This window comes from Notechis scutatus, chromosome 2, assembly GCF_049901735.1.
Source record: "Notechis scutatus isolate UNSWTSFEM ecotype Mainland chromosome 2, rNotScu1.2, whole genome shotgun sequence".
Classification (NCBI taxonomy): domain Eukaryota; kingdom Metazoa; phylum Chordata; class Lepidosauria; order Squamata; family Elapidae; genus Notechis; species Notechis scutatus.
Window position 1 is genome coordinate 53997492 of NC_142010.1, and position 13647 is coordinate 54011138.

Genomic DNA, 13647 nt, shown 5'->3' on the forward strand with positions numbered 1-13647 from the left:
TGTAAAGATACTATGCCATAAGCCTACACAAACTATTTAATGAAATACTTGGAATTAGCATATGAGAAGTTTCTTCTAGTTTAAGGACTAGTTAGCAGATGTGAGCTCCTACCAATTTTTGTCAATTAGATTATAATTCGGTATTTTTACTGTGGCTAAAGTCATTGCAAATATATTTGTCTTATCAATAATTAAACAATACGATGCCACGAATCATGGATGTCCCCTGTCTTCTTTAATCTTTAACTTGGTTCTTGAAGCTTCTTTCATTAGACAATGTCAAGATATGCAGATTGTGATGACAGTTGATACTGATATTGAATGCAAACTGTTCTTCTAGATAGGTGATATCATAGCTACTGAGGATAATTTTTCTATTCACTGCCAAATTTTATTGAAACTACAAGTAATATGGTTTATGTTCGGGTCATACCATCAGCTAGGAAAAGTCTAGTCTGTTTCCTAAAGGATCTAAAGTATCTATTAGTTGATATTTATCGATCAACTAATGTATATTTTAAGAGGGATTTCAATATTAATTCCTAATAAATATTTTATACAGGTAAAGAAATTGAGAAACTTTTCTGAGTATTACCTGCATTGGATACAATTCGATAATAAGTTCATGAAGCATTTGAAATCTTGGCAAGTAGTAGGATCATGGTACAGTAAACCTGGATTTTCTTTTCCAGACTTGAAAGCTGCTGGACATATACTTGGTTATTAAAAGATAAGTGATTAAGTTTTCAGTCAGAATAGGAATATTGACTTTATGGAATAGTTCAGACTTGAAATTAATGAGGAAGATGTTTAATTGGAAACCCTGGGCCAACGTGTCAGCTTTGTGAGGTAAACCAGACAACAAACATGGCTAGATGAATTAATTCTACTTTATTGTAAAGTTACACCAACATAATCTTGTAATTCTGAAGATATACTCCTCTCCCCCCCCTCTCCCCCTCCTCTCCCCACTCTCGCCCCCCTGCATTTTATAGCTCAGGAAACTAGGAAGAATCCCCTCTGAGTCACTTGCCCTGGTCATGTTCCTGCTGTGGGCTAAGTTTCCTTTTACCTGACCTTTCCTTTGGCTGCCTCTCTTTTTCCTGCCTCCCAAGGTCATTTCCACATACCACTACACAAACAAAGGATAAATACCTTAAATTGGTTGACTTATAATGATTATTTTAAAGTTTTTGAGAAATTATGTTTGGACTATGACTTTCTAACGGTTTCTGCTTGGCACTATGTACAGTTGAAACATGTATTAGTAAAACAGTGTGCTATAGTGCCTTCAAAGTTGCCTGAAATTCTACAATCTTTAAGAGATGCATAACATGAAACCAACAAATGGTTTAAAAGAGAATGTAAAAATTGGCTGAAGATTAGTATTAGTACTATACCTGAAATGTGGCATGAAAGATTTCAATTTCTTAGAAAATGAACCAGTGCAAGTCTTAATAAATATATTTATAGATATAGATAAAAGTAAAGATGTTTCCTGTCTAGTCCAACTCTGGTATACATAAAATCTCCAGACAAGTAGTCAATTTGTAACTTTCCTTTCCAGATTAGAGGCATATTATGGACATTTGTATGCAACAGTGTTCACATTTTCACTTGACCATGTCTCAGATATGCCTTATTCTTCATTATGCAGCATCCCCCGAAGTTCTCCTAGCTTCTCTCCAGCTTATAATGGAAACAAAGTTAAGGTGACCTTAACAACCTTTTCACCAATGCTATAAAGTAGGTCAATATTTACATTGCCACATTTCATTCATTGTCTATAAACCAGGGGGGATCATCTTCTCTAAGCTCCGGAGGCAGGGAGCTTTTATTTAGTTACCAGATACCAATTCTCCCTGAATTTATGTATTTATTTATTTTTTATTTGTCAATTGCTTACAAGATAATAGGTGTAAGTAAAAACATAATTATGAATACATGGATACATATAAGAAAAATAAAAAAATATATAAAAGAAACAATAGGACAGGGATGGTAGGCACGTTGGTGTGCTTATTCACGCCCCCTTCAGACCTCTTAGGAAAGGGGTGAGGTCAATAGTAGACAGTCTAAGGTTACAGTTTTTGGGGTTTGGGGAAGAAACCACAGAGTCAGGTAGAGTATTCCAGACATTGACCACTCTGTTGCTGAAGTCGTGTTTCCTGCAATCAAGTTTGGTGCGATTAACCTTGAGTTTGTATCTATTGTTTGTTCTTGTGTTGTTATGGTTGAAGCTGAAGTATTCATTGACTGGTAGGACATTGCAATGTATGATTTTATATACTATACTTAGATCGGACCGAAGGCGGCGTAGTTCTAGGTTTCTAGGTCTAGAATTTCGAGTCTGGTGGCATAAGGTATTCTGCAACGAGTAGAGGAGTGGAGAACTCTTCTTGTGAAATATTTCTGGACTTTCTCAACTGTGTTAATATCAGATACATAATGTGGGTTCCAGACTGATGAGCTGTATTCAAATATTGGTCTAGCAAATGTTTTGTGTGCTCTAGTTATTAGTGTAATATTACCAGAAAAAAAGCTATGTAAGATTAGGTTAACAACTCTTAACGCCTTTTTGTTCACATTTTAAAACGTAAATGACAAGGGATTTTTGTTTTGTTTTGTTTTTGGGTTCTTAAATTTCTATCAAATTGTAACACTTGTCTTCAGGTGAGACTTAGTTAAATCCTTTGAGCATTTAAGAAGCATTCCTGAAATGTTTGCCAGAGAAGTGACAAGTTTACCACGTAGAAACTTATTGACAGGACACATAATTGAAAAGATTGCATGTGAAAGTTTTTAATGATTTTTAATAGATGGAGTGGCAGCTCTAAATGTGTTTATATCCATTTATGGAAATACCAAAGGATTATGTGAAGTCATTTTAATAGACAATTATGCAATCTGATTACAGACAAGGCAGCTGGAGATTATACAGATGATTCGTAGCTTGTCTGGTCATGTTTACAATATGCTGGTTAGAAACACATTTAATACCAGCGCATTGACATTTGGTGGGTCATCCCCCCACCCATCTATCTGATTAGTTTTTCAGGTTAAAAAAACAAATAAAGAAATTTCCTGGCTATGTCATCAGTAATTGCAGTATTGTCATTTATAATGATTAGCATCTGAATGGTTTTTCAAAAGATATATTTATTAATTTATCTCTTATTGACATTAACTTAAGAGCAATTGTGAAAATTGTCAAGATCAGGTTGTACATGGAAAAAGAGCAATATTAATATTACTCAAATGTTTTGAAAAAGTGTAAAATTTGGAGTTAACAGGGACCAAATGTTCTACTCCCCACTGTATTTTGCAAGTGTAATACAGAGTGCAATGCAGTTAATTTAATGTCTGTATCCTTTAAATTTAAGGAAAGCATTTTTGCTAAGTGCAGCATTCTAAGACCCACAGTCTCAGATAAAGCTTGTAGTAATATCATGATTTCTAAGAGAACTGATAAAAAAATAAATACATGAGAATTCAGATAAACACTCAGGAGATGGTATTAATATAGGGTGTTTATTATATGTATTATAGCCAGGGATAATTTTAAAAAATGCCCAAACTTTGTATACAAATTATATTCTCCTCCCTGCTCCATTTTGTTTGTTTGATTGCTTTGCTTATATGTATTCACATCTATATTTTGACAGAATCTAAATGTGTAGTGTCTTTAGAATTCCACAGGGTGTCATAATGTAGTTGTTTAATCCATCACAGAAATGCACGAAATATGATGTATGCTCTTTGGAAGACCAAGTTAGCATTGGATCTGAGAACAGAGAATACAAAATGTTATAAAACAGAAAACTGTTAATTTATTTACTGATTGCCTTTTTTCAATAGTTCCATGTAAGGCCGTTGTGTGCACATAAACATGAATGTATAGACTCCTTCCTAAGAAGCATCTGTTCTTTATACTGGCAGATACATAGATACATTTAGTTTTTTCCTTTGCCCAGAGGAAGGTGGAGGTAGAATATGAAAGACATTCTTCAACTTATTTTTCATTCATTTTTCCTGCATTTATTTTATAATTCATATGCTTAACATGTGTCAATTTTAAAAACATACACAAAACTACCATATACAATTAGAAGACACAGAGTTGGATATTCAAATAATAATGATTACAGGCTCACATATCAGCTATATTTCATGTGTCAATATTGAGCAACATTTTGGGGATGATTTATTTTCTCTTATATACCTTATTGAACAGTATTTGGTAGAGCAAATGGACTTGAGAGCTTATATGTCAAATGTTCACATTCAAATTTTTATCTTCTATTATATATTTCATTCCATAATGATGACAAAGACTACAATGAAATGAAAAAAATAAACTACCAAGATTTATGTAAAGTGAACAGTAGCAGTAGTCATTTTCTGAACCACTTCAATTATTTTGAATAGGATATCATTGCAGTCTTGTTACAGTTAGTCCTTGACCTACAATCACAATTGAGCCCCAAATTTCTGTTGCTAAGTGAGACATTTGTTAAGTGGGTTTTGTCCCATTTTACGGCTTTTTTTGACACAGTTGTTAAGTGAATCATGGCAGATGTTAAGTTAGTAACATGGTTGTTAAGTGAATCTGGCTTTCCCCATAGACTTTGCTTATGAGGTCACAAAAACTCTGGGACGCTGCAACCATCATGAATATGAATCAGCCGCCAAGCATCTGAATTTTGATCACATGGCCATGGGGATGCTGCCACAGTCCTAAGTGTAAAAAATGTTCATAAGTCACTTTTTTCAGAGCCATTGTAACTTTGAACAGTCACTAAATGAACTGTTGTAAGTCGAGGACTATCTTATTTGTCATTAATTTTCTTTACATCAATCATTTTTTTGGCAATATTAGTTTGTTTTACTTCAGCTTTCCATTTTTCCAATGTTTCTGTTATTTTTTCTTCTATTTTGTTCCATTTCCCCAAATACATAAATAAAAAGCAGAAATCTGCTTAACTTTAAAAAAATCATTATGTACTGTTGAAAATAAAATGTAATAATGCACTTCTTATATTGCTTAGTTCTTTTATACTCTATTAGAGTGTCATAGACTAACATTTTTCTTGTATCCCAACCTTTTTTCTTTTGAACTGTGCAGCAAATAGATGCAACCTCCATTTCCCAGTCACTTTAATGTCTAAGTTCATGGCATGATAAAATTCTGTCTCTTGGGGGGATCTCCAAAATAATTCCTCTCATATATTTGTAATTTATGCCAGGCATTGCAATCTAGAAAGATATTTGGGATGGGACGGGATGGATACTTTATTGCAAATGAAGAACACCTCTGTCAAATATATTTCTTCAAAAGAAGTAAATATCTAATCAAATTGGATAGTTATGATTTATTGACAAAATAATACTACTCAAGTATTCTGCAGTCAGATTATTCCCAGCTAACGGTGTGAAATTAGTTTTACTTTCTCATTATATCTCAGTTTGGATATAAAAGCTTATAAAGAAACTGCAAAGCAAAGTCAGCCAATGACAGTGTAACTATGCAACCATTGCAGGGGTGGGATTCTACCTGTTTGGACCAGTTCTATAGAACCGGTTGCTACGATTCTGCACAGTTCGGAGAACTGGCAAATCGCGCCACTGACTCAGGCAGCAGATTGCAGAAAGGTAGATCTGTGAGTGGCTCTGTCATTCTACAAGCAACTCAATCTGCCTGCCTGCTTTGCCTGCTTTGGGTAAAAGTTGCTCTTTAAAAAAAATCAATATTTACATAAATATTTACAATATTTACATACAAGCCATGCCCACCCAGTCACATGACCACCAAGCCACACCCACAAATTAGGCCATGCCCACAGAACTGGTTGTTAAGAAATTTGAATCCCACCCCTGAACCATCCCAATGCAATAAAGTTTTAAGGTACTGTGTATTTCATTCACAAGTTAGAATATAATAACCTCACCATTGATCCACACTGTCTTACATCTCTGGAGGGTTCCAAATTGAGGGAGATGATTTTATGGCATTCAATAGCTATATTCACCCTAGGTGAAATTTGAAAGCACAAATGAACGTAGACGGTCAGAGGGTATGTAAGGGGTCCCCAAACTTGGCAACTTTAAGACTTGTGGACTTCAACTTCCAGAATTCTCCAAGTCTCTGAATTCTCTGAAGTCCACAAGTCTTAAAGTTGCCAAGATTGAAGACCTCTGGTGTATGTGAATTCAATATTCTTCATTGGATTCCATATATTTTGATTATTATAAACTGTTGGTGTAGGTGCATCACGTCATAAGGTTATGTCAGAGGTGGTATTCAGCAGGTTCTGACCAGTTCTGGAGAACCGGTAGTGGAAATTTTGAGTAGTTCGGAAAACCAGCAAATACTACCACTGATTTTACAGTATCCTTCCCCTGCCACGCCCACCAAACCACGCCCACAGAACCGCTAGTAAAAAAATTTGAATCCCACCACTGGGTTATGTGGCACTGTGATAATGCCAATAATGACTGAGTGTGATCAAGGATAAAGAAATGTGCCATTTTTTTTTGCATTGTTTATTTTATTTTGGGTGAATCGTCCTATTCAGTTAAAATATATGGAAATGTTGATTGGCAAGAACTCTGCACTTAAATAGTGGCTAAATAAGTGGCATGAAGGGAGAAAACTTTCCAGGTAATCTAGCAAAGCCAGATCATCTTTCAAAAGATCTATAGTACTCTTATTTTAGGTCCAGTCTTGAAAAAAAAAGTTGTGTTAAATCAGGTGGAAATGCAGGCCTTTTCCCTATATTTGATCAAAAAGCATGATACGTTGATTTTAAATATAAATTTCAGGCTATATGTTCTAGTTCTGGTTTCCAGAAAGAAACACACGACATATGCTTTGTTTTGTTAGGATAGAATGCAATCTGAAACCTTGCCTTCTGTGATAAAGAAACGTTTCATTATCTTGCCTCTCCCACTCCCCCCACAAAGATTGAAAATCTTCAGGAGCAACTTAGAGATAAAGACAAGCAACTAACTAATTTGAAAGATCGTGTGAAATCACTGCAGACAGATTCCAGTAACACAGATACAGCTCTAGCTACCTTGGAAGAAGCCCTCTCTGAGAAGGTAGGTTCTCCTGTTTTCGTCTACAATTTCTTGTTAGAATTGTCTCAGATGCGTCCAAAGGACTGGCTGACCCCTTGGGCACAGAAATCCTTGGTTCAATGAAATCCATGGTTCAAGGAAATGGATCATTTAGGAAAGATTTCTGTGTCCTGCGTCCTCCTAAATCAGCAGCCACCAACTGGTGGTGTGCGAGAAAATTTTGGTGGTCCACAGAAAAATTATTTGCATTTTTCATATTGCACTAAATCAGGGATTCTCAAACTACGCCCCCTGGGCCGGATACTTGCAATGTTTGTGTTGCTGTAAAGAATCTCCCCCTCATGGTCTTCTTGTGAGGGTCGGAGGGGGGCAGAAATTCTGATTTGGGGTCTGCTTCAGCCTCCTGGTGCAGGGCTTGGGCAAAGGCTGGAGGGAAGTGCTGCTGATGGTGAAGAATCAGAGGGCTTTGTTCCAGTGGGACTACATCATGGCCTGGAACTGGACCATCTCAGCCCACTGAACCTCCAGCTGCCAGTACCTGGCTTTGCATTCCCGTAGATCTTCTCTCTGCTTGGAAAGCCTATGTAGAGGCCGGCGAGGCACCCCTCAATGTAAGTGACATCGAGTTGGCCATGCCCACCCAGTTACATGATCACCTAGCCACGCCCACCCAGCCAGTCATTAGGCAGATCATATTAGTGGTCCGCGGGATTAAAAATTATGAAGTTAGTGGTCCCTGAGGTCCAAAAGGTTGGTGACCTTGTCCTAAATGATCAATTTCATTGAACCATGTACAAAAACTAGAGATCTTCAGGATTCATAGATCCTGTTTGGATTAGTAGAGATTTCTGTCTTAAAACACAACAAATTTATTTCCTAAGGTGCCAAACATGTATTTGTAAGTGTCTGAACAGCTAAAAGATTACCGCTTTGACATTCTCACCCACAGTTCTGATTGGCCCAACAGTTTCACGTTGGTAAAAATCTGAATTGCTTATGTTGTTGTGAGTCAGGGCTCTAATGCATCCTGATATAGAGCTTTTGGTCTCTGTGATTTAGTTCCTGTTTGCTTTTGTAAAAATAAAAAAAAAAGACATTACACTAGACTTGTAAGAGGCGAGATATAAACCCAGGAATGCTTGCCAAACAAAACAAGACTAGAAAGGATACATTGTTGCAATTTCATTATATTTGTGGTTAAACATCCAAAACATGATATCTAAAAGCATTTTAACAAGTGTAGCCACCACCTAGCTCAGAGATACTGTAGTTCAAGTCCTCTTTGTTTTGTGTTTGTGAATTATGATGTTGAGCGTTTAATAGAATGTGTGACTGACAACAGAACTAAATTTCAGTCAGTAGAGTAGGAAAAAATAATTTTAACTAAAATGTGCAAGTGTTGCTGTGTAATTAATCTTAAGTGATAACTTTAAGCCTGCCTAATATTTTGGGATATATTTTTTTCCACATGGACTGGAGAATTTGCTTTCTATACTACAGTCTTATCAACGTTATCATTTTCTGTCCAGAAAAAGTCATTCTCAAACTATAGTTAAGGGAAGCTTTTAATAAACTAGTCTACAGTGACTTTTCACATTCAGAATTAAGGATGGCCACTATTTTAGTAATTATTAAGAGCTCAAGGATAATTTATTTTGGGGTAAAATGCAAATGATCCCTTCCCTACAAGCCAGAAATCTAAGAAAACCTGGGATGGGAGGGATAGTTGACTGCTGAAGAAGGTTAAAAAGAAAATAAAGCTATTATCAAATTTAAAGGCAAGACAAAATGAACAAATAACAAGAGACGATGGCAGTCCTGCAATTTAATATAAAAGAGGGCTTTTGCTGATGAACAATGTATGACTTATGTTTTGTATTCATATAACAATATTGCTAAATAAATTTTAATTGTTCATAATCAACTGACCCTCCCTATAAACAAGAGAACTTAATACCTGCCCCCAATATTCTAAAGTTTGTTTCTTGTATCCAGATGTATCATGTTGCCGTATGTAATTAAATGTTCAAATATTTTCCAAAACAAATTCAGATAAAATATTCCATTTCACCAAATAGATTATCTGCCACAATACAATTGGGAAAATTATTATTTATTTATATCTTTATTAAATATTTATATGACTTCCCAACTCACATGCACCCAATTCTCCCAGCATTTTATAAATAAGAACAGGGTCATATCTGGAACAGTTCAATGTAGATTTTCATTGGTTAAAGGGAAAATAGAATGGAAAGTTGGAGTCCAGTAAAGGAAGAGCAATATCTTCTGAAGAAGGAATTCAGTTGCCACATCAATAATTTTCATAAGAAGGATTACAAAGTGAGACCTACATTTCTGTTCAGACAAATTGCTGATGTATCAAGTCCATCTTCCAGGTACAGAATCTGTAGAATACATATGTTAGCCAGTAGATTGTTTGATAAGAAATATAATGGAAAACCTTTGTTTAAAGATAAAGTAAGAATATCTAAATTTTCTAGGTTATCAGTATTTTGGAATATCTCTCAATAGTTATAATATATAACATATCTTGGGTACCAAGGCTAAGCTATCAGAGCAACTCTATGGAAACTCAGAATACACTTCTGTTAAGAGAACCTAGATCTGTTGAATTCAAATCTGGATGAGCCTTGAGATTTATAGGATGAGATCTTGATAGGGTATAACTACTTCATGTGTTTAGGGAACAGATGCAAGAAGAATGGAACAGTAACTGTCATTTTCTAATATATATTGTATGGTGTATTAATATATAGATGTTGACAATAGAGATATACCTATTTTGTGTGTTTATTCGTTGGATAAAGTGAACCTTTAAAAAGTTAATGCTGTAGAAACTTATATTAGTGCAGCCTTTAAAAGAATGGACAATAAACATATTTAATAAAAATGGGGACTCCTTGATAGAATAGAATAGAATAGAATAGAATAGAATAGAATAGAATAGAATAGAATAGAATAGAATAGAATAGAATAGAATAGAATACTTTATTGGCCAAGTGTGATTGAACACACAAGGAATTTGTCTTGGTGTAAATACTCTCAGTAATATTATATTATATTAATTCCAGTAATATTAGATTATATTAATTAAATATGGGAACAACAAATTTGATGTTTATAATTCTACTGCCAGGAACTTTGGGCGCAGGAATTAAATATGGCTAGTAGTTATTCAGTCAGGGTGGGATTAGGGTTAGTGTTGCAATAATAACCAGTACTAAGTTCTGTTTGATATTCAAGAAATATCTAAATTTGCCAGTACTGTATGTTTGCCTTAAATAGTGCAGTTCATCACTGCTACTCAAATAAGGATTTTCAGCCTTTCTATAAAAATGCTTTTAAAATGCAGTAGCTAGTAATGCCTGTTCTGTATCAACATTCTTATTTCAAGACCATTGGTATTAGAGATGATTGTTTTTCTATGTCAAAAACCTCCCAGTGTGTACACTTGGCAAGTCCCTTGACTGAGACCTGATTAGTTGGTTAAATAAATGGCTTCACTTGAATGTTAAAAATCTCACAATAATATTAACATTAGTTATATATTTGAACATCTAGTATGATACATAACTTTTGCCATAGTACTGATCAAACAGAAAGCACTTTTGTGGGATGTACATATTGTACTACAGAAGAAAAGGGCTAAGGTTATTAGGGAAACACAAATATCTGCACACTCTTTTAAGAGTATACCTTTTCAAGTGAAGTATGTCTTTTTTCCTCTCTAGAGTATTTTGCTTGTTTGGCTTCTGAGGGAGGGACTGTTGCTTGGTTCCTCCTTTAGCATGTTAGTTTGGTCTGGAATATCAGCACACTGACAATAATTATTTATTCCTTTGAGCATAGTGAAGAACTGCATTAGAAAATTAAATTTACATTCTTCCAAATCTATTATCACATTCTCCCATTTTTTTCATTAATAAAATTTCTTTAATGAAATAAAGCCTACTTATCAGTTTGCAAAAATGGCCTACTTAGAAGTTATTTACAGACAATCAAGAGTCCATATCCAAGAGACAGATACATTCTCTCTCTCTCTCTCTCTCTCTCTCTCTCCCTCCCTCCCTCCATCCATCCATCCATCCATCCATCCATCTATCTATCTATCTATCTATCTATCTATCTATCTATCTATCTATCTATTCATCCATATATATATATATATATATATATATATATATATATATATATATATATATATATATATATATATATATATATATATATCCTCATATAATAAGGCCGGTCTTTTTTTTTGAGCCCTGAAAAACTACTTAATTCCCCCTTGCATCTTCGGTGGCGGCGCGAAGACTCGGCGTTGGTGGGCACTTCATACAACACAGGCAATATCCGGTGTGCAACAAAGTACTTCCTAACGAAGCCCCACATCATTCCCCACCATTTCATATTTTAATATAGGCCTTAATTTGGGGGAGGGCTTAATTTCATTTCATGCCTATCGAACATGCTGGGACTCCTATTGGGAGGCATTGTTGGAGAAACAGGGTATATATATATATATATATATATATATATATATATATATATATATATATATATATATATATATATATATATATATATATATATATTTCACCCAAGACCAATAAACACAGACCAAGACTCCCAACCAATCAGGATGAAGAAAAACCATTCTGGCACAGCAGTAGGCTAGCCCCAAATCTAAAACTGAAACAACTGTAAAAGTCTGACTCACAGACGAACACAATACAGAAGCCTGATGATGGCAGATGAGATTCTGCCGAAACGTTGCTACAACTTTAAAAGCACAACTATAATGATGTGGGAAAATACCCGAACAAAGCTGAATACCATACACACACATATATATATTGATTTGTCTGTTTTAAATGTATGTCAAATAAATGTTTTTTCTAGAATAAAATAAAAGGTAACGTAGTGGATTTTTAGCTTCCTTTACAAAGTTCACAGAATTTTCAAGCTGCTGCTTCTGTTTTAAAATATAGCCATATTTTTATGCTTTTAGGAGAGAATTATAGAGCGATTAAAGGAGCAGAGGGAGAGAGATGACCGTGAAAGAATCGATGAGATTGAATCCTTCAAAAAAGAAAACAAAGATCTGAAAGAAAAAGTAAATGCTTTACAAGCAGAGCTGACAGAAAAAGAGGTCAGTATTTGCAACTAATAAAACATTTCATTGTAGGGATCCATGTGTTATAAAGAATCAAACTTTTACAAGCAATATAAATGTTACAAGTTGCTTATTAAGACCATTTATCATACTTCAAACCAAGTAATTTTGCAATTTTTACGCATCTGTTTATAAACAGTGTCATAGGATATGGCAGAATCCAGCCAACATTGGTTGTACTAGCAAAAGCTAACAATAAAATATGGAGAGGACACCGATGGGAGACCATGGGTATTCTAAAGCCATAGACTAGACTCTAATGTTGAAAAAATAATCTGGAAAAAGAATTTGCTTTCTGTACCAATGCTGAGAAAGCTGTATGGGTATGTCCTGGTGGCAGATTTGTCAAACCTAGATGAAGCAGAACAACCTTGCTATTTTATCTACCAGGTGAGATCTGGATGTGTTCTTCCCTGAACACAATTAGTCTGGATTTAACATAGATTCTACTAATAGAAATAGGGATGATTTCCACTTCTTTTCACTATCTTCTTTATGCAATTATTATATTTTTCAAAAAGGTCCCATAAATGTGTAAACGATTTTATAGAGATTGCACAAGACCATGAAGGAAGGGAGATAAAGGTTTAAGAGCTGTCTTAAAAGAGCCAACACAATCAATGACTGTATTCCATAATTTCTTCTTGTGGTTCTAGAAACTTGCATACTAATGCTGGTTAGCTTACTATAAAACTTTATACATGGGGCTGTTTCTGAAGATGTTCTAAAAGCTTTGATTAGGTCAGATTGCTAATTAAAATCATGTCTTGCAATTAGTTTCAATTTATACTGCAGTTATATTTTACACTAGTATTTTGTAATATTGCTCTACTGGCCCTTGCAACATTTGCTAGTCCAAATCAAAACCCTTCTTTTTTCTTTGGACTATGGTTTCTGAAAGATGACTTTTTTCTATTTAAGCCTTGACGTTATCAACAGAGACCAACTTCTAAAGATAGCAGTGAATGAAACATCTTGTCAGTATTGTCTTTTTAGTTGTAGAATCCTATCCTCATAGATGAAGGAGGCAAAGTTTGTTTTTGTTTTTTTGCTGAAAACCAGAATCAATTACATTTTGGTTTCAAAATTTAGGATGAGGTTACTGAGTAGATGTGAAGTGTGCATTTTAACACACACAACTTCCTTTTACATATCTATTTTTCCCTTCTCTCCACCATGATAGGGAACCTTCACTCTTGTACCTTAAATATATTTGGTGAGGGAATAATTGTTACCCTTCATGAAAAAAAAATGTGATTCTAAGGAATCCTAGAATAACATAGCTAGGTATTTGGTTCCACTTCTGTTTCATGGCCTAGTTGATGGTTAATTAGTTAGGTAGCTCAGAATGAGGAAATGTGGGCCAG

General features: G+C 34.8%; 1 protein-coding gene across 4 annotated transcripts in view; it reads left to right on the forward strand.

Annotated features, from left to right (window-relative positions):
• ERC2 (ELKS/RAB6-interacting/CAST family member 2) overlaps positions 1-13647 on the forward strand; it is a 664972-nt gene that overhangs the window by 263621 nt on the left and 387704 nt on the right. For all 4 annotated transcript variants that reach the window (XM_087954768.1, XM_087954770.1, XM_087954769.1 and 1 more), the window contains 2 exons: positions 6964-7101; positions 12116-12256. In XM_087954768.1, coding sequence (XP_087810894.1) covers positions 6964-7101; positions 12116-12256 — 279 coding nt within the window. The remainder of the gene's footprint in view (positions 1-6963; positions 7102-12115; positions 12257-13647) is intronic.